The sequence below is a fragment of the Crinia signifera genome, chromosome 6 (assembly GCF_055691185.1).
Source record: "Crinia signifera chromosome 6, ASM5569118v1, whole genome shotgun sequence".
NCBI lineage: Eukaryota > Metazoa > Chordata > Amphibia > Anura > Myobatrachidae > Crinia > Crinia signifera.
This window is the reverse complement of record NC_139222.1, coordinates 274,169,995-274,188,918: the sequence shown is the minus strand read 5'-3', so window position 1 is coordinate 274,188,918 and position 18,924 is coordinate 274,169,995. Positions and strand designations below refer to the sequence as shown.

The following is an 18,924-nucleotide window of genomic DNA, read 5'->3' as shown; positions in this document are numbered from 1 at the left end:
AACGGTAGCCACTCCAGGTGTCACCCGCAGCGTGGCCCATTCAATTGACCATCGTATTTGGATAGGGGGTTGCCCGCACTATATATATATTGTATGCCAAATCTTGTTATTTTAGTTGTCTTGGATAACTTTGAATTAACCAGGAAATCTAACCTCTGTAACCCAGGAGTGATTCTCCCACACTGGTCTATATATCTCTGCTTTGTCAATCAATCTCTAGCCTTGAGAAAGATGGCAGGTCCCATCGAAACATGTTGGCAGAGAGAGATGGACATCATCATTTTTAATACCTGCTTCACTTTGACTGTGGCGATTGGCCAATGTGGCCACTTCTAAGGTGATTGCATTTATTTTCCATTTTCTATTGATCATCATTAAATGTTTATTGGAGTTTTGCTGAGACCAGCTCAATGTTTTTTTCCCATTGCCGGATTATATGCATATGAGGCTGTTTGTTATGAAGATATGAGAATCCTGTGTCTCTAAAGAAACCTTTATACTTTTGAACACATCCTCCATTTTAGTGAGTACGGTACGCATTTATTTGGACTATCCTCTGATCACCTCAGGGTAATCAGTATTTTTTCTCCTTCCACCTGGTGGGTTGCGGTTATTTTCATGCACTATTGATTGCCAAAGAAACCGTTATATGTTTCACCACGTCCGATAACTAGGTGAGTACGGTATGCATCTGAAACAAGAAAATAACGTACTCCACTCGGTACTTAATTGTTCTTCTCTTCATCACACGGTGATCCTATAGTAAGAAGGCAAAAGAAACCTTTATGCACGCAAATCACTGAATTTTCTAGTGAGTTTGGTACAAATACTTGGATCCCCTTTCCCCCCTTTTTTAATTATTATATTGTATTATTTATTCATACTTTTTTCACTAGTTTTCCCTTTGCAAAACACCACGAAGGACTACCCTGATTTATCCCTTATCAACATCTGGGATCTACCAGCACAGACAAGTCCAGTGCCAATCAAATCTGTATTTTTTCCGAAGTGTCCTGTGATGCTTTCTCAGTTGCCACAGTCCTGCCGGGGAGGGTACTGCAACTACAGCCTGCGACCGACTCTGACCAGGCAATCAGAATGCAAATTGCATCTGACTCTGAATAAGCCCCACAATGCCTAAGGCAGCGTAGACTGCAAATAATACCCTGATTATTATCCATGATAAGACAAGCACCGCACTCTGGATTTTCCATGTCACAGCCATGAGATTCTGGGTACAATGTAAATGTTAGAAAGGTTTTCTTACCTGAATTAATTGCATTTATTGCCCTTTGCTTAAGATCATCAGTTAATCTTCCTGTGTGATTCAGATATCCCACTAGCAGGGCAATGGGACTAAGCAGTGCCAGATTCTGTGGACAGCAAGTAACTGTCCTGTGAAGCAGGTTGTCCAAGTTCAGGGCTGAAAGCCCTACAGGATCACCTGCAGGTGAGAGAGTGGGGCACAATTCAGGAATAAGGCGTAAGAATGACAGAAATACCCCTTGTTAACATGGACATCACAATAACTACATATGCAAAAAAATTCTGTTGCGTTTTTAGCCACAACACAGATATAACGGTGCGATAGTATCACCAAAACCCTTATATAAGACAATATAGACAACAGACAAAATATCACGACAAACAGCACCATACAGTATGCACGTAATCCATGTAAGATACATTGTGACAAATGCTCTTTCAGTCGGTCTTTCCACAGTTATATTTCTAGGATTCCTTCATGTCCACTCAGTAGACAAAAAGAAAAAAAACATCATCCCACCTTTTTTTAATCTTATAACCATGTCCCCTACCACATTGGGTGGACCACATTTTTAAGGTCGACAACTGCACATCAATAGATGTGGTCCAATTAGCATAAATCCTTGATACAAATAAAGTGGTGAAACGCGTTGGTGGGAGGAATAGTTTCTGGAATCCACTTGGTTTTTGGCCGGTGATGCCGGTGATGCACGGTTTTCCTCTAACCAATGTTTGATTGTTACTAGGTCATACCATCTGGTGAGAGGGATTTTTTCTATTTGACTGTTTCCTGTAATAAAGTGGTATCTCACTGTTTGAGCCCTTTATGTTTGTTCTCCATAGGGGACACCATAGGACTGCCAGAGTATACGTTGTTATGATTATGAATAAGGATTTATGCTGGTGTGAATGTGATTGGACCACATCACTGATGTGCAGTTGTCTACCTTAAAAAACTTGGTCCATCCTATCTGATAATATACAGTATGTGTCTTAAAATTCTACGCTGTTTTTTTTTTCTTTTTGTCTTCTGCGTTGTTATTTTGCTTCAGGATGGGACGTTCTTATGATGACTTTAGTAACAATTTATTTTTCTTCATTTTTGTGAATTTACCTTAAACTTCTCTTGCCAAGTTCTAGCCAAGAGTGTTTGAGGGAATACTGAGCCACAACAAAATAGATGCGGTCGCAAGTGCATGCTGGCAGTTGAAGTTCCACAAGTGTAAACTAGAAGGTCTGTTTCAGAGGTGGCAGCCGACACATCTGTGCTTGCTGACCATGAACGGTTGTATGCGTCTTTATGCAAAATCCATAACAGTTCCCTTCCCTCGTGTGGGTCTTACATCTTACATACATCTAATAAGACAACATCAATCATAAACCACTTAGATACAGGGCTGCATCCGCCAGTGACACCAGATAACACAGCGGGATGGCATTTCAAATCAATGATAGTCTACGGCTATTGGTTACTACTTTTACCAATGATGGGGGGGGGGAGTCGGCCCGAAACATCAACGCGTCTGCTGCCAACAAGCCAAGACCAATGCGTTTCGATCTATGATTGACTTTGCCTTTTTAGATGTATGAGAGCTATATACACATATAAATAGTTGTTATACCTTGTTTATTTATGCCATCTCCATTTTCTTTGCATGCATATTATATATATTTTTTTCCGACTCCTTATCACCGTAAATGAATATTGGCTTCGTAGGATGAAAAAATATATATTTTACCCCTTCGTATTAGTTATTACACAACCGCTGCGTACAAGGACACAAGCGAATCAGACTCAACTAGCAAATCTTACCCAACATCTCTATTAAGTAATCTGGTGAAATTAAGATGATTAAATCAAATGCTGGATTGCTTGTTATGGGTTACAATGCATGTAATAAAACGGCACACATGTCATTCATTAATAATGTTCCGAGAAGATCATGTCAATATGTGCTCCGTCATCACAAAAGTATATACAGTAGAACAAGTTTGGAAACCAACTCACCCACCACTTGCAGGGTCATTGATGTTGAGTCCGGCACTAAAAAGTCGGGAGATGTTATGGTGATCTCTTTCTCAATGTCTGCATCTCCTAAAATGATAATAATTGTAATCATTATAATATTATTTATTATATAATACATTAGCTATCCCACAGAAATAGCACAACATGGTGGGCAATACGCAGCCTCCATCCTTTGTCCAACCACAGGATTGTAACCCCACCCCTATTTGCTGCACCTATGCACTGTAGCTGTTTGAAACCATTCTCTGACACAAGGGACTGTCGCTGGTGGCAACTCCATATGTACAAATGGAAAATCACTCATTGGAACAGATATTCTAACCTGGATCCTTAAGAATGTTAGCTGAGCCTGGCTTATCGGCCAGATTTATCTTTGAATTACATGCTTATTTGAAGAACTAATATTATATACAGGGACATTCAAGCTATATCAGACAGACAAAGTACTGCACAACCTGACAGCAGTAGTGTGCTAATTGTGGTTAATTGTTGACAGATGTTACAGGAAAACATAACAAAACCTACAGTATTATATGCATATTTTATTGTACTGTATGACTAGGTGAGGTACCTGCGTTGCTCGGGTGTGGTTGTGCAATTAGCATTACTTGAACCTTATCCTTCTTTTGTTTTAAGCTTAACTGCTCCCCATGCCATGGTGTGACACCTGTCTGTGGTGGGCTCCCGGATCTGACCACAGTTTTTCTTCTTAAACCCCATGTCCTCTACCCCCTTTATATTCTGCAACTCTGCCATATCTTGTATTCCTGACCCACATTGTAGTGGCCGGCTCCTTTTTGGGCCTCCGGCGGTGTCGGGATGGTTGGTGTTAGTGGCTGTGAACCTAATCTGGACCCAATCAATGTCCTCTATGTTATGCATCTTTGGCATACCTTTCTTCCCTGACCCACTTTTTTTGCCCCAGGGACCCCCGGGGGGTGCTAGGGATGTCTTACCCCTAGAATTCTTACCCCTATAATTTTTTCCATATTTCAAGTCATAACTGTACCAAGCTGCCATAGAGGAGCTAGGAGCGGGAACTAGGCTTCACCTGTGGCCGCCACGTCCGAAGGAGCGAGTTAGGCCCGCACCAACCTCGATGCAGCCAGGTCTTATGGATGGACAAAAGGTGAGCGATCGTCAGGGGTAACTCAAGAGGATAATCTAACTAATGGGCCTTACTGAAAGATGCCCCTATCTGCCTGCACCTGGCCAATGACGGGAATGCGACCCAGTCGCAAGCACAAGAGACAGAGTACGGGGAATCTCCACACAAAAAGGAGACAATGCTAAGAGGCGAATACCCAAAACAAAACCAGGACTGAACGGGGGAGGCCCTGCCTATTAAATGCATAGAAAGGGCAAGCAAAAGGAAACAAAGATAAATAACTGGTAACTACCAGAGGGAGGATATGGGCTTGGCCCACGGCGGGGCGCAGTTCTGAACCCCAAAAATAACTAAACAACGGGCTGAATGGCCCAATAGCAAAAAGAGCTTGGCAGCTCTCCAAAAGAACAAAATGGAAAATAACCAGGCTCCACAGGAGCACTTACGTGAACCAAGATGGGAATAACCAGTGAGACTGGACCGGGCACAGGAACTGAGAACTGTGTGATGGCACACCAACCAAAGGCCAGACACTGATGCCAGGACTGGGACAGGATGAGTCCGGGGACTGGGCACAGACACGCAAGCAGGGACCGGGATTAGCTTGCAGGAAGCTATCACTGGCAGAGTATTGCAGGAGAGCCTGCCCTATAAAGGGCTCAAGTGATTAATTACACCTGGTGGAGAACCAGGCAGCTCCCAAGCTTGTGTTTAACGAGCTCATTACCTCACAGACTAGTGATTAATTAGCTCCCCGAATATTGAGTTGATATGGCACAGACCTACCATTGGAGGCCACCAGTGAGTCAAATGCCAAACACAAACTGAACAGAAAACAAAACAGACAACCACTCAACCTGGTTCCTGACACACTCGGCCAATTGGTCTCTGCATCCAGAAGTTTTCCATGAGCTGGTGTAATGTTCATTCTAGCACCCACGATCTTTGAAAACCCATGCAGTTCCTCTTCCCTGCCTGGGGTGTCGCTGTCTGCCATAGTGATTCTAGCACAGTGTGGTCTGTATATCAGCACTGATATTCAAACCAGACCTGTGCTAAAAACACCACAGCAGACAGCGACACCCCAGGCAGGGAACAGGAACTGCATGGGTTTTCAGAGATGGTGGGTGCTAGAATGAACACTATGGTGGTTCGCTGATCTATTGATTGAAATTGATCTAATTTGCCTCCCACCAGAATCACAAACTTCCTCGCTATTGAGTGAGGTCTACGGATCTGGGGCATTTCTTTTTTTTTTTTTTTTTTTAATTAAGTTTTTATTTTTCATATGCAAAATACAGACAAAACACATAAATACAATACAACATATACACATAAAAAAGCTTACTTCCCCCATGGCCGGTCACTCCCCCCACTATACAGGAAATCTCTACACCTAAATGTTCTAAGACGTACGTCAGATGACTGCTCCAATCCGGGCAGACCCTACTGATCCATACCATATAACAAAAAGGAAGAGGACCGATACTCAATCAATGCTGCATTATTCCTCATAACTTCATAGTGCTTTATCTTATACCACTTATACTCCTCTACTTAACCCATCCCCCTTAATATTTACTCACTTATCATACTTGACTAATATTATCACTTTTTTCTCCCCTTTTTCTTTCTTTTCTTTTCCCCCCCTTTTCCCCTAGCAGTGCCTAACAGGATTCAACCTATATATAAAAACATTTAATATTGAGTGAGTGCATTCAATAACTTTAACCACCTGAATACTATTGATATTCCACCCCCCACCCCCTGCCCTGTAATGCACTAACCACGCCCTCATGTAACCACACAATATTTCCTAGATCCAATACCCCAAGGTGCATATTTAAGAAAAATCATTACTTCATTACTCATAGACAAAAAGAAACAAACAGAAATCTAGTCAAATCTAATAATATATACACATCGACCTACATCGTGCCTTTACCTTAATTTACCATAATCTTTAAATTATTTCATTCATTATTATCGTTAATAAACTGTGTACAAAATATTCCGTTTAAAGTAGTTAAAAAAAAAAAAGAAAAAGAAAAGAGAATATTTTATGGTAAGCGAGTCAAAATTCCTTTATAAAGCTATATAGAATTTGGATGCCGTCCACCCACCCCATACCTTGTAAAATTTGGGGAAGCATCCTCGTGTAGCGTACACGTATTTTTCATGAGAACAAGTAGCATTAACCAAATTGGTCCATTCCACCACTGAGGGCCCTACTGTTGCCATCCATTTCCTTGCTATGATTACTTTAGCACAGGATACTAAGATCCTGATCAATTGGGTCCAATGCCCACTTAATTGGACATCCACCACACCCAATACTAAACATAAAGTACTGAAGGTTGAACTTGGGATACCTAGTTCCCGCATAATATTACAAATGGCAGACCAAAACGCTTGCACTTGCACACAATCCCAGACTAAATGCCAGTGTGTGCCAGGCTCCACTCCACACCTAGGGCACCCCGTACTGTCGATGTTCCCCATACGCCTCAATCGCTCCGGAGTAAAGTATATACGATGAAAAATATTAAATTGGACCTGCTGTACAGAGAGGGACATAGAGGATTTGCTTGTGGCCGATAGAATCTCTCTCCAATCTATTAACAAGACCTGAGGGATGACCATGGCCCACTGGGACCTCAACTTTTCCCATCCGCCTTCTTGATTAAAGGAGTGGATAAATCTATATAGTTTGGAAAGGTGCTTCCTAGGACCCAGTTTTCTTACCATCGCCTTACAGGGAGATTCCTGAATCTTCAGGGTACCCCTCCTTAACATACATACCAACGCGCTCCTAACCTGAAGATAGCTAAAGTACATTTTCCCAGGGAGATCATCCCCCTGTTGTAGGTCCTCGAAGGATCGAACCCCCCCATCTTGCAGCCATGCTCCCACTTCCAGTAATCCATATGCCTCCCAAACTCCCGCTCCTTGACCCCTCAAATTTTTACCCTCTGACAAGGAAAAAATCGAGGTTTGTGGATCAATATCCGCAAAGTTTGTCATCTTTTGCACCTGTCTCCAGACGCGTATGGCTTGGGCTATCAGGGGGGGAGCGTTACCCCATAACTTCCCCGCCAGGAGCACTTGAAGAGGAGACCCCCCAAATTGCCCTGATAACGCCAGGAACTCGAATTCCCCGACCCCCTCCCTACCCTGTATCCATGGGCATAGATGACTTAACTGAGACGAATAATAATAAAGTCTAAAATCCGGGAGGGCAAGACCCCCTTCTACTCTGTCGCGGGTCAGGATAGGGAATCTAATCCTAGGGCTTCTATTTTTCCACACAAATGAGGACAGAACACTGTTTAACTCTTGAAAAAATTTTACACCTACATAACCCGGGGAATGTAGCAGCAGATACAAGAGTTTAGGCTGAATACACATTTTCAACAAATTGACCCTGCCCATTTGCGAAAGTGGCAAACCCACCCATCTCCGACACTTATTTTTAATTTCCGTTAATAGCGGCCTCAGATTATCCGCGATGTACTCCCGCGGATCGCCGGAGATTGTCACGCCCAGGTACTTAAATTTCCTAGATATTTTTAATGGGCAGGCTAGCTGAAAGGCTGGGGGCACGGGTCCCAGGAACATTACATGAGACTTGTCCCAATTCATTTTAATACCTGACATCCCCCCAAATTCCTCTAGAAGGTTCACGATTATTGGGAGATCAGTGTCTGGACTGTCAGACCCAATTAGTAGGTCGTCGGCATACAAGGATACCAATTTACTCCCACAAGAGTTATGACAGCCCAGCTTCTGTCTAAGTAGATGAGCCAGGGGCTCCACTGCCACCGCAAACAACAACGGGGACAGCGGACACCCCTGCCTCGTACCTCTGGCCAACGGGAAGGAGGCGGAGGTGAAACCGTTAATCGATATACGGGCCAAAGGCTGTCGATATAATAGTCTTATCCAGCTAATGAATCCCTCCCCAATGCCGAAAGCTCTTAATACCGGCCACAAAAACTCCCACTCAATTACGTCAAAAGCTCTGCTGGCATCAAACGAAGCCACCGCAGCACTATTATTACCGGAATTAATAATTTGGATAAAGGAAAGGACCCGCCTCAGGTTCACCGCCGTCGACCTTCCCGGTCTAAAACCTGTCTGGTCTTGGTGTACGATTTCATCTAGCACTCTTCCCAATCGGTTAGCCAATATCTTTGCAAAAATCTTGGCGTCCGAAGACATAATGGAAATAGGCCGATAGGATTCAACCTGAGATGGGTCCTTCCCTGCCTTGGGAATCATAACTATATACGCTTCCTCCATAGATGGGGGAAGCCTACCCTCCACCTTAGCACCACCCAATATTTCCCATAGTGAAGAAGCCAGGACATTAGAATATTTTAAATAAAATTCCCCCGGTAACCCGTCCAACCCCGGGGCCTTATTTCGGGGGAGGGCTTGAATTACCGACGTAACCTCTTCTAGAGTGATTGGAGAGTCCAACATCTCTTTAGAGTCCCCAGAAATTTGCGGGAGTCCCAATGCCCCCAAGTATTCAGCAGTACTATCATTACTATTCAGGGTCTGAGAGGTAAACAATTTTTTATAATATGACACGAAGCTGGAAACAATTGCAGGGGTATCCGTTACCCTGTTGCCTTTTTCATCCGCTATTTCAGAGATTAGGTTAGAGGTCCGCTCGTTCTTGGCCATCAACGCCAGCCATTTCCCACCCCGATCTGCGTTTACATACCGCTTATGATCTCCAGTTCTCACTCTCTGGCAGAACGTGTCCTGGACATGATCACGCCAGACATTAAGAGCAGCCTGCCACGCTACCCGATCCACTTCCCGATCGCTAGATACATAAATATTTTCTAACTCCACTGACCTAGCCTCCAGTCTTTCAGTCTCCCTACGATAGTTCTTCTTAGCAAAGGCAATCTTCTTTATAAACACCCCTCTAATGTAGGCTTTGAAGGAGTCCCATAGGATGGCCCCACACACCGTACCCCCATTTAGTTGGAAATACTCCCCTATCACCTGTTCCACCTCCTCCACCTCTCCCATCTGTGTAAGCCAGTATGGCTGCAGTTTCCAACTCCTATACCCAACCAGCCTTACTAAATCTAAATCTACAGTTATCGGGGAATGGTCCGAAATACCCCTCGACCTGTATTCAACCTTCAGTACTTTATTCAATAGGTCCCTCGAGAGCAGCACTAAGTCCAGTCTCGAAAAAACCCTATACGAATCGGAGTAACATGAAAATTGTTTCCGGTCAGGAAACCTTATACGCCATGGATCCCACAATCCAACTTCCTGAATAAACTCCCTGAACTTACTGCCCTCGTATGTAGGCTGACCTCCAGGCCTCCACCTGTCCAAACGGGAGTCTAAAACCTTATTAAAATCGCCAAGACAGATGACAGAAGCCTGAGGAAAACATGCCGCAAACTCCACTGCTTTCTTTATCACCTCGTAGGAGAAAGGAGGGGGGATATAAACTGATAGTATACAAATCTGAATTTGATCTATACGACCTTCAATAAAAATGTACCGACCCCCTGGATCAATTTTATGACTCCCAAGAGTGAATGCCAAGGACTTTTTAAACAGTATGGAGACCCCCCTAGACATGTTGGAGAACGGGGCATGAAAGACAGAGCCAATCCAGGGCCGCCTTAGGGAATTTGATTTTTCCCCACTGAGGTGAGTCTCTAGAAGGCAGATAACATCTGCCTCATACTTCCTACATTGCCCCAAGACTGTCGCCCTCTTGACCCTGTCATTCAGTCCCCTAACATTCCATGATAAAAAACGCACCCCCATACATGTTTATCCTTTTCTGGAAGATCACCGTACAGCCAACAACTTTAATAAAGATCCGCATAAAGGTTCTATACATTCTCGGGGGTGACCGGACCATGTAAGCTCCCCAACAATACAATAACAATTACAATTACAAACACAACCCCGCCCCCCCCTCCCCCCACCCTGTAGGCCCATCCCCAGGCATACCTACCCGAAATCTCACTAACCCCCCCTCTTTTGAGGCTTAAATTAATTAACCACTAGGAGACAGACCCCACCCCCCTCCCCCCCAACCCCCGGCCTTATTACCTACTGACCCTTGCTATACCCCAACGAGGCCACCTGAAAACCCGACCGGCATTGAACAGGACTGAAACTCCCCAATCAACCAGGAGCCTGGTCCTCCGATCTACTTAGCTAGCCAAAACCTGGCGCTTCCCTGGGTGAGAGCGGTCAAGCCACTCTACAACATCACCTGGGGAAAAAAAAATGTTAGACACACCATCTACCACCACCCTCAATTTGGATGGGTACAACATATTGAATTGTATGCTCAATTCCCGTAACCGGGTCTTGACCAATTTGAATTTCATTCTGTCCCTCTGCACCTCGAGGGGGAAATCGGGAAAGGTGGAAATCTTCTTCCCATTATGGACCAAATCCCCCTTGTCCCTGGCCATTCGAAGGAGGGTGTCCCTATCCTTAAAATGCAAAAACTTAGCGATTATAGTCCGTGGTAATGCCCCCGGTGCAGGAGGTTTCCCCGGGATGCGATGGGCCCGCTCTATGGCGAACTGGGGAGAGAAGGCATTCCTTCCAAACTCTTGTAGCAGCCAGTCCTCTAGGAACTTTTCCGGCTCTCTGCCTTCTACTCTTTCATCGAAACCTAGGAACCGCACATTACTTCGTCGAAGCCTTCCTTCCATATCTGTGAGTTTCGCTCTCATCTCGCCTACTTGTGACGAGATAGATTTAATTTGAGTGCTTAAAGGAATGGCCAGATCTTCTAACGAAGAGACCCGTGTCTCTACCTCTGTCATCCGTTCTCTCATTTTTTCCGCATCTTGCCGGATAAGCATAATGTCCGACTGCACTTTACCCAACTGCTCGGCAAGGCGAGTTTCACACTTGGTAATTGCCTCTATAACCTGTTGCAGGGTAATATCCGGGGTAGCCTGGGCCCCTTCACTCTTGCTGGGGGAAGATACTGGGGTTGCCGTGCGGGAGCTACCCCCAGCCTGGGACTGGGCCTGGGTTCTTGCATACTTCTCAAGCCTAGCAGCCGCAGTGGTTTGGCCTGTCTTTCCCATTATTGCCAGGAGAAGTACTGCAATTGCAGTATAATACGTACAGTTCACTAGGAATCACACCCCGACCTGTTATTCCAAACTGAGCAACACCAGCTTACACATATAATAAGAGGTAACCCAGTCCACGCTTGTATTAATCCAGCCGGCTTACTGCCCACCTCACATCAGCAGACAGGGCCTCAAGTATGTGCTCACCCCCTCACAGAACCCCTTATTGGGGCCACACTGTACTGCTTCCAACTGAATAAAACACTGCCCGCCTTGCAAACCAGTGTTCAGCATACCCAGCCAGGATATTGATAGACACAGCTCTTCAAACAATTTTAGTTGGGGCACTCACAGTTATTGTAGACAGTCCCGTACATAGGAGGAACAGACGGCCTCTCCGCTTAACAAGGTGGGGGAGACTGACAGATTCAGGCTGGCTCACCTACCAGGCGCCAGCACCCTGCCGACTCTCACTACTTCCACCGGGTTGCACGTGGGCTGAAAGTTATTAGGGCCACGACTGTACTGCTTCCAACTTAATAAAACTCTGTCCGCCTTGCGTACCAGTATTCAGCATACCCAGCCAGGAAATTGATAGACACAGTTCTTCAAGCAATTTTAGTTGGGGCACTCACAGTTAGTGTAAACAGTCCTGTGAATAGGAGGAACAGGCGGCCTCTCCGCTTAACCAGGTGGGGGTGACTGACGGCTTCAGGCTGGCACATACCAAGCGCTGGCGTCCTGCCGACTCTCACTGCTTCCACCGGGTTGCACGTGGGCTGAATGCTGCCGTCTGCCTGCTTGCTTGCACCGTGAGGCTGCTGGCGCAGACTAATGACGCGTGCACCTTCTCCTCTCAGCCGCTCGTCACCATCGCAGTAGCTTACACCCTCTCCGACCGGACCTCCAACACTGCGCCCACGTCAGCCGGGGGGAACTCCACCAGCAAGCGGTCTCCGCTGCCGGCAACCAACGCATCAAAAAGTCAGCTCCGGGCTCAGGGAAGATGTGGCCGCGTCTGAGTCAGCTGCCGGGCGTCGGGCACAGTTACCTCGCTACATGCATGCCGGAGGTAGGGGGGAGGGGAGAACGTGTCTCCCTACGCTACATGCGCCGTGGTCCGCCTCTTCCCCCACTCCAACCTGTCATCGATCTGGGGCATTTCTAGTTGACACCCTTGTGGCTCATTGGCCCTTCCAGATGGTTTAATTTTTTCATCTGAGACTTATAACATAGAGGAGAACAATTCTAATTCTGGAGAAGTTCCAATTGCAGGGACCTGCAAAGGAACTGAACAAATTCCCCAATCTCAAAGAAAGACACCAATTTCCCCAAGAGGCATAGGCAGAAATGAATGATTTGTGTTTGACGGAAGAGAAAATCCCTGATCATCGTCTGCATGGATTTACATTTGTCCTCTGGGAGAAAGATCTGCCAAACCCTGGAATCCAGCATTTCACCCAGATGAATAATGCTCTGCGAAGGGGTCAGGCTGGATTTTCACCAAATTGTCAGCCACCCATGCGACTTTAAGACAGATATAGTCAAATGGAGGTGTTTTTGTAGACTGGCCCATGAGACTGCCAGCAGTAGAAAGTCATCTAATATGGAAGAATACAAACCTTCTGAAGCCTCAGGTGGCCATCATAATCATCATTAGCTTTGTGAATACACAAGTGGAGAGGCCAAAAAGTAAGGCACAGAACTGTTAATGCTCCCTCTGAATAGTAAATTGAGAAAACATTCATTGTCCTCCCATGTGGGAATGGGCCAATAGACATCCTACACATCCAGAGAGGCCATTAAATTGTTCTGACAGAGGGCCTGCAGGATAGACTTAAGGGACTCCATGCAAAACCCTCGAGATCCAGAGGAAATGGTTCATGGTTTGAAGTTTTAGGATAGGCCTGAAGGAGCCACCCTGCTTTGGGAGCAGAAAACAAGATTGGAGTAAAAGGTGGAAAGGAGAGAATGAACTGTGGTCCAGAGAGCAGAAGTCCTGCCAATGTCTACAGTCAGATCCATCTAAAAATACTATTTAGGAGTGTTAAAGATCCAGTTGTTTCAGGATGTGGCTGCCCAGATGTTGGTGGAATGCAGGAGGGGGGATAGCAAGCCATCGGAATGTTGGCTTATCTGGCTGTTTGGGAGCCTGGTGACAGCCTCACCAAGACTGCTGAACCTTAGGCTTCTGTGGCTTAGAGAAGGAGGGCTGGATACCCTAGTAACTAATTGTGGCACCTCTGGCCACAAACGAGGAAGCAGAGACTTTGAAAACAAAAAGGTACCGGAGTCCATTGCTGCTTCTCCTAAGTAACAAACTTCATGAGGTCATGATCTTCTAGAGCCAGACCTCAGGCCCTCTGCCAGGGCATCCAGCCAACTATGTGTAGCCAAGGATACCCAAGTGGCGGCAAAGAACGGGCTGAGGGCCACACATGAGTTGGAGTACATAGACTTGAAGAATTGTTCCAATACCCTATCAGTAGGTTATTTCAGAGAAGTGAAAACTGGGATAGGAAGAGTGGTGGACTTGAATAGACACGCAACTTGTGTGTCTACTGGAGGAGGATTTTTCCACCACTTTCCATCTCCTCCAGCCATAGGATAGAAGTCAAAAATTTTTTTACAAATTCGGAAGCTGGCCGATGATTGCGCTACTGCACATTGGACGCAAAGTGCATACGCGAGGCCCTGCTGCGAGCACCTGATTTTTCTATTTGCGAGGTGCTTGCAGCCTGACTGACAGGGAGTGGGCATGTGGGGCTGGACCCTTGGCATTTCATAGGTGTGCCCACAAAAATGGTGGGCACGCCCCAATGAAACGCTGGGAGTGTCCAGAAAAACACTGGTGTGTTTATGCCTGCTGGGGCGAGATAAGACGTCATTGCCTGCCCAAAAGCGGCTGTTTTGCTGATTTCTTTATTTATATATTCTTTTATTTAAATATGTGCAGTACAATCAGTCAAATCAGAAATGAACTTATAAAAGATATTTAAAATAAATGCATCATAATTGGAAAACATATACATACACAATCAAAAAACACATAAAAAATGTGTCAAAAGAGAAAGGTACTGTAGAAAGAAAAGAGGAGGGTAGAAAAGGAAGGGGGATGGGGTGGGGGTAGAGTAATGTTCAGGTATCCATTTGAGGAAGTCATAACAAAGTTATCTCCATGTATGACATTTCCATAATAGTGGGTCAAAAACAAATCAAGCAATCAATGACATACCTGACAGAATCCTTGAAATCTAACCAATGGTGGATATATGGCTACATTCAGCCTGTCCAGTCCTCCCACACTGTGTGGGGATATACTTCCTGGGGGGCCCTTACAAACCTTTGCTATGGGGACTAAGAATATCTAGTTACACTCCTGCCTCCATCGACATATATAGATCTAAATGAAAAATCCAATCTTTAACAGAAGGGGGGGGGGGGGGGGGTTGGGGACGTCACTTCACGGGTATGACCTTGGCTGAACTATTCATAAGAGTGAATTTTGATATTTGGATATAGGCCAGGAAATGACATTAAGGATCCAAAATTCCAGGGTACCAGGGACTTCCTCTCCCACAATATTGTATAATTTGGGTTCAGAAGGGGGTCAGAGATGGACAAGACCACCATATGTGTTCAGGTGCCCTTGGGCCTCCAGAACAACACCAACACACATTAAGAAGGCCAGGAAGCATCTGGGGCTGGGGAGGAGGCAGCGCTTAGAGCTGGCACTGCTCCAAGCGTTGCCTCCTCCATAGTGTGAATGGGAAACAGGTCGCTCGACCCGATTAACCTGTTCATACTGCATGACAACGAATTGGTAAGAACCCTTCTTTTTACACGTTTGTATTGCCGTGTTGCTGTGGGTAAGCTGTAACTGGTAACCCCTTTCAGATCGCACCATTAACTGGGTCAAACCGGCATGAACCCAATAATTTTGTGCGATGTGAAAGGGGTATTACACAGAACACTAGGACATCTATATCACCTGGAAGCAACATTATAATGTGTTTCGATAACAGGGACACTTTGTGAAGAGAACACATGCAAAATAGAAAGGCCTGCAACCAGTGGAGGAGAGGGGCTGCCGAGATGCCCCCCTCCGGTGCCACCGCTGCTGATTCCCGCAGGTCCCCCCCCCCCCACCTCCTTCTTGTCCCGATCACCATCATGGGACCGGAGCATGCGCAGTAGCCTCTTCGTTACAGCCCATGCGCTGACCCCAGCCTCTATGGGGCTAGAATAGTATTGATGGTCCCGAGTCCCGTTTTTAGGGGCTGCCCCGCAGCTGTACATGGAGAGGCATCCCGGAGGGAGGGAACACCTCCCAATGGAACTGCCTTGAGTGACTGGCAGGTCGGACTTCCAATAGGAAGTCATTGCCAGTCACAGTGAAGCCAGAGCAATCTCACAGACTGCATCTGGCTTCACATAGTGGCGGATTTTACCCGGGGGGGGGGCTGCAGCCCATAGGTAAAAACCGCCACTGCCTGCAACCATTGTTTATCTTTGAGTGAAATATGAAGGGCTGTAAACCAATCATTGGTGAATTTAGGGATCAATATTAAAGGGCTTTCCAATATTATTTTATATAACATGGAAATGGTATGTGGAGTAGAAGTTTGTTGAGTACAATATTTTTCAAAAGAAGCAAACATTTTCTTTTCTTCTGCCAGATCGTAATCATGGGAGTAATACAGGTTGGGCATCCCTTATCCGGATATCTCAAAACCGAAATATTCCAAAAACAGTAGGTTTTCAGAATTTTTTGTTTCTTCCCCCTCCCCCGCATCTTTTTTTTACCTCATCTCCCGGTGTCCACGACAGCCATCAGAATCCTCAGTCCCAATGATGCATTGCGTGAATGCGCCGGTGACCTCACCTCCACACCCGTGCAATGCATCCTTGGGACCAGGGATGCCGCTGAAAAGTCCATGGGAACGCCCAGCGTTTCATGGGCGTTCCCAGCCGAAGCGTGGCGAGCAGACGCGGATTACTTTACATGTATTCTGCGTCTCCTCGCGGGGCTCGCTGCGCTCGCCACGGTTCCGGCTCGGTGGCTCGCTGCGCTCGCCACACTATATAGAATCAACTCCATACGTAGTTGGGTAGTAGGGGTATGAAATCACCCATGAGTGACTATACAATTAAAAATCTGGTCTTTACAATAAAAAAATCGCATTGCATGAATTGTATGCCACTATATTGCATGCGATGCGATGCAATACAATACAATAAAAAAATCGGGCGCCCAGATATTACACAAGTACCACCAATGAAACACTGCTCACGTCCTACTCTGGCTAAGATATATTGACAATCTTCTGATCATGACCCTTATTCAGATCTGATCGCAGTACAAATTTTTTTCTTCAAATGGGCAAAACCACGTGCACTTCAGGTGGGGCAGATTTAACATGTGCAGAGAGAGTTAAATTTGGGTGGGGTGTGTTCAAACTGAAATCCAAATTGCAGTGTAAAAATAATGCTGCCAGTATTTACCCTGCACAGAAACAAAATAATTCACACACATCTAACTCTCTCTATACATGTTACATCTGCCCACCTGAAGTGCACATGGTTTTGTCCATTTGGAGAACAAATTTGTACTGCAATCAGATCTGAATAAGGGCCCCTATATGAGGGTGATGCTGACATGCAAACAGTTTCTGGAACATCTGATTGATAATAATCTTAATCTTAAGATCACCTATGATATTAGCTGAGAGGGAGTCAACTACTTTGATTTACACATTATTGTTGAGTCAGATAAACAAATCTCTACAGACTTATACCAAAAGACCACTGCTGCAAACTCACTGCTTCACCATAGCATTCCCGACAGTCATCGGGGGAAACCTAAAGGAGAATACTTACAAACATAACTGCTCCAAGGAAACTGTCTATGCGAAAAGAGCAGAGCAACTAGGCCAAAGACTGAAGAACAGGGGCTACAGCAATCGCTCAGTCAAAAAAGCCTACAGGAAACTCACAAATATAGTAGGGAACAAGTTCTTGTCCCGATGAACACAAAAGCTGACTCACAAGAGAAAGTACATTTTATTGGAACATTTTGCCAAGAATGGCCAGAAATACAGAGTGTACTCAACACGCATATGGATATCCTCGGAACTGACAGAGATTTGGGCAAAATCATTGATGAAAAAATTGACATCAGTTGGCAAAAGAGTAAATAATCTGAGATAGATCTTCGTACATAGTAATTTTGAAAAATCATCCAGGCCATTATCATGAAAAGAGGCTCATACAAATGTGGTACCTGTAAGGCCTGCATTGTAATGGTTCAGAAGGAGTCATATAGTGATTCCAGAAAACATGGAAAATTTGTGATTACATCATATGTGAGACACTGGGGGCCATTTACAGTCTGGAGTGCCCCAGTGGCAGACACTATATTGGGAAGACCAGGAAACCCTTAAAGAAGAGGCTGCTGGAGCATTTGCTTAACATAAAAAATGCATCAAGGGACCAACACAATTTCAAAATGCTCACACCAGTAGCAAGGTACTTCCGGAGGTTTGATCAAGGAAAATGTATCGGTTTGAAAGTCTACAGGTGCTGAAGGTTAATATGGGTATTTGAAGAGGTGATTGGGACAATGAGTTACTGAAACAAGAGACGAGACTCATTTTCTTAATGGGAACCATGTCCCCTGAAGGCATGAATGAAGAAAATAATGATACTGTCTTTCTTTAATACCCCTTTCACACCCAAAGGGACTTACCTGGGAATATGGTCCCTGGATCATGCAGGGACATTCATAATCTATAGATATCAAATTCTGGGCCAGATGCACTAAGCTTCAATAGTGATAAAATGGAGAGTGATAAACAACCAGCCAATCAGCTCCTGCCTGACCTTTTTTAAACACAGTCTGTGACATGGCAGGTAGGAGCTGATTGGCTGGTGGTTTATCACTCTTCATTTTATCACTTTTGAAGCTTAGTTCATCTGCTCCTGTGTTTTCTATATCTACATCTCTTCCCCATTTTTCACTTAACTATATCGTATTTATAACGTCACTTTAATTTATCAAAAGAGGTCTGATTATAAATAAGATCAATGTTAGGATGACACACTATGATGCGGATCAAATGATGTCACTGTAGGAGGCAACTCTTAATATCATATATTAGAGGTGAGTGAAACGCCTTCGTATTGAAGTACTAATACTATACTTTTTTGATATAATTAAATATTAATATCAAGGTCTACTGCCATTCGTAATTAAAACATTAAGAGGATTAGGGTACATATGATCAATATTTGATTCGGGATATGGTTGCGACTTTGGACACCCTAGATGTGACAGATGTCCAAATATTAAAAACATGGGTTATGTTCAAATAGAAGTTCTATAGGTGAGGGCGTAATCTTCCATCTGTAGCATGTGCATATTAAAATAT

General features: G+C 44.9%; 1 protein-coding gene across 3 annotated transcripts in view; it reads right to left on the bottom strand.

Annotated features, from left to right (window-relative positions):
- The window catches only part of LOC146009362 (alpha-1-macroglobulin-like), a 177,408-nt gene that overhangs the window by 56,947 nt on the left and 101,537 nt on the right, over nucleotides 1-18,924 (bottom strand). For all 3 annotated transcript variants that reach the window (XM_083149660.1, XM_083149659.1, XM_083149661.1), the window contains 2 exons: nucleotides 3,275-3,361; nucleotides 1,268-1,444 (listed from right to left, as the gene is read on the bottom strand). In XM_083149660.1, coding sequence (XP_083005786.1) covers nucleotides 1,268-1,444; nucleotides 3,275-3,361 — 264 coding nt within the window. The remainder of the gene's footprint in view (nucleotides 1-1,267; nucleotides 1,445-3,274; nucleotides 3,362-18,924) is intronic.